The 2,653-nt window shown below is 62.4% G+C and overlaps 1 protein-coding gene across 1 annotated transcript; it reads right to left on the minus strand.

The window, feature by feature from the left end:
• Positions 1 to 272: 272 nt before the first annotated feature.
• On the minus strand, positions 273 to 1,957 carry EMIHUDRAFT_249628 (hypothetical protein; the record flags this gene model as incomplete). The annotated part of the gene is made up of 5 exons (XM_005759245.1): positions 273 to 789; positions 900 to 1,204; positions 1,276 to 1,389; positions 1,554 to 1,694; positions 1,835 to 1,957. 5 exons carry the CDS (start codon positions 1,955 to 1,957, stop codon positions 273 to 275), a joined length of 1,200 nt encoding a protein of 399 aa, XP_005759302.1.
• Between the last annotated feature and the right edge of the window lie 696 nt (positions 1,958 to 2,653).

Genomic DNA, 2,653 nt, shown 5'->3' on the forward strand with positions numbered 1-2,653 from the left:
GGGGGGGGGGGGGCGTGAGTAGAAGCACGGCTTGTTTCGACGCTATGAGTTCAACCATGCTGACACAATGATTGAGAGGGACTCCGCGTACGGTGCTCGCTCATTCAGTGAGGTCAACAAGTAAGTTATTTATGGATGGGTGAGAACAGCACAGGACACGCGGAGGCACGCGGCCCGACTCGTCGGGACTCTGCCGCAGGCCGTTATAGAATTTTGTCTATCAGACATGGGATTGTCTCGCTCAAAAGGCCACAAAGACCGCGCAGAAAGAGCTAAAAGGTTCGGGGCGCTGGCACGGCCCGCTGCCTATAGCGTTCACCATTGCCGAGACCGGCGCTCTCCCCGAGCGCGGCCAGTACCATGCGCGCCCAGAGGTGCATCATGCTTTCGGGGCACCAGTGCGTGCAGTCGAGCGTGCCCGGGGTCGCGCTCCGGTCAGGCGTCCCAACGTGCAGGTGGCCGGCTTTGCGCGCCGCGTCAAACACGGGCAGATACGCAAACCCGCCGCCGCTACCCTCCCTCGCTCCGGGTGGGCGGAGCAGGAGCCTCCGCTCGGCGCCCACAGCGGGATGGCGGCGGACTTCGGCTAGACAGGGCGCCCTGCCAGGGCCAGGCACGGATCCAGCTTCAACCTCAGAGGGGCCGTGATACTCGCCTGTGCACTCAGTATCGGCAAGCGCCACCGTTCCCACCTCGGGCTTCGCCGCTCGCACGGGGAAGGATCGGCCACATGAAAAGTGTTGCGAGGAGTACTCTCGGAAGATGACCGTCTTGTTGAGCGACTGCCACCTAGCGTGGCACGTTGCTGCGAGCGTGACGAGGTTGGTGAGGTGCGTGCCTCCACACCATCGGATCGCCTGAGCAGCTGCCGTGCCGTGCGGCGTGTAGTCTCGAGCCACCGCGACTCGGACCACGCTGCGGCCTGGTGTTGCAGGCTCCGGTTCAGCGAAGCAGGGGAGACGACTTGCGCCTCTCGATGAGAGACCACGACGATGTCGTGCCCTCGCGCATCAAAGTTCTCATAGTACACTGTGCCGGCATAGTCGAGCTGGCCTCCACCACCGAGGGCGACCGAGGCCGACGTTAGCGGGGCGAGGCGCTCGGCGTCGGCGGCGGTGTCTGCGGCGGCGGCGTGGCGCCTTCGCACAACGTAGTCTCGCATCTGTGCGCTGCCGACCAACTGCACGACCCTGCGACCCCGCACCTGAGAAATGGACAGGGATGCGGCCGAGCCCACTGTATTGGCCGCCCCGGGGCGAAGCTCACCTGCTCCACCCGAAAACCGCCATTGTTGTTGGTGGCGTTGGCCGGGACGCTGGCGCGGACGCCGTCGTTCTGTGCCCAATGGTTGCGGAGCAGGCACGCAATCCAGATGAAGTGCTGCCGGGCCTGTGTTGCGGACCAGGCGAACGCCTCAGCATTACCCACATGTCCATGCACATGCACATGCACATGCACATGCACATGTGCATGTGCATGTGTCAGCGCATCTCGGAGCGACAGGGTTGTGGGTACTACTCCGCATCTATAGCGCTGGCGAGCGAGTCGCCCACAAAGACCATGCGCCTCCCGCGGAGCGCCTCGAGAAAGGCGGCAGGGTCAAAGCGTGGCAGCTCGCAGCTGCGCGGCTCAAAGTCAGCTCGCGCTCGTCGCGCCTCGCCGCACGCGTGCCAGTACGACTTGAAGGCGAGGAGCTCGCACCGGCCGACGCCCGAGGGAAGCCCTTGCCGAGGCGACCTGCTAGTCAATTAAGTCGGCTCCGCAATGGAGCGATGCGTGGGTATGAAGACGAGGGTCTGTGCCTGCGAGCCCAGGCGCCGTTCAGGCCGATCACCGCGCCGCCCGTCTGGACGAAGGTGCAGCGCGGTCTCCGTTTGGTGGTGGCCGTCTGGTTCGCTGTCTTGTTGCCCCGTCGCCGGAAGCGGGCGTTTCGGAGCCGCAGTGCGGCGGCGCTCATCGCCGCAACCACTGCTGGCGCCCGAGAAACGCGATTATAGACCACGCCACGAGGACGTGCGGGTCGCAAGTTCGCAGCGTTCGAGTTCGATGATAGTTGACACAAATAACGCTCTCTCGCCCACCTCGACGCCGCCTGTGTGGCTAGTTCCATTCACTTCGACATGCGATTCTTGAAATATCTCAACAGCTCAACAGCGCCTGTGCCATCAGCGAAAGAGCGAGCGAGCCAAACTCGACGGTTTGACAGGTACTCGCTCGCGTAGGTACATGTAGCGCCTTCCTTGCTTGCCGTACGTATGTCGCAGAGATCTGCGAGGAAGAAGCATGGCTTGGGAACTGTCTATAGAAAGAATTTGAAAATGGCGTGTTGCCGCCGCGTGCCACAAATCAGACAAGCGCCGAATTCCAAGCGCCGGGATATCGTGCCACAAATCAGAGAAGAGCCGGGGTTGATAGACACTGTGGGTGCCAATGCAGTTGCACACACCACCTCCCTGCATGACAACCACTCCCAATCACAATTTGGGGACGGACACGACAGGAAGAAGTGTGAAAGCACAGAGGCAACTAACACACACTTGGGTTCGGGAGAATGCTAGGGTTAGGGAGAGAGTGCCTGACGGGCTTCGGCCCGATCCCCCCCCCTCGACGTAGTCGAGTAACGACGTAGTCGAGTAACCGTGCACTCTCAGAT

This window comes from Emiliania huxleyi (genome assembly GCF_000372725.1).
Source record: "Emiliania huxleyi CCMP1516 unplaced genomic scaffold EMIHUscaffold_803, whole genome shotgun sequence".
In the NCBI taxonomy this organism is placed as follows: Eukaryota; Haptophyta; order Isochrysidales; family Noelaerhabdaceae; genus Emiliania; species Emiliania huxleyi.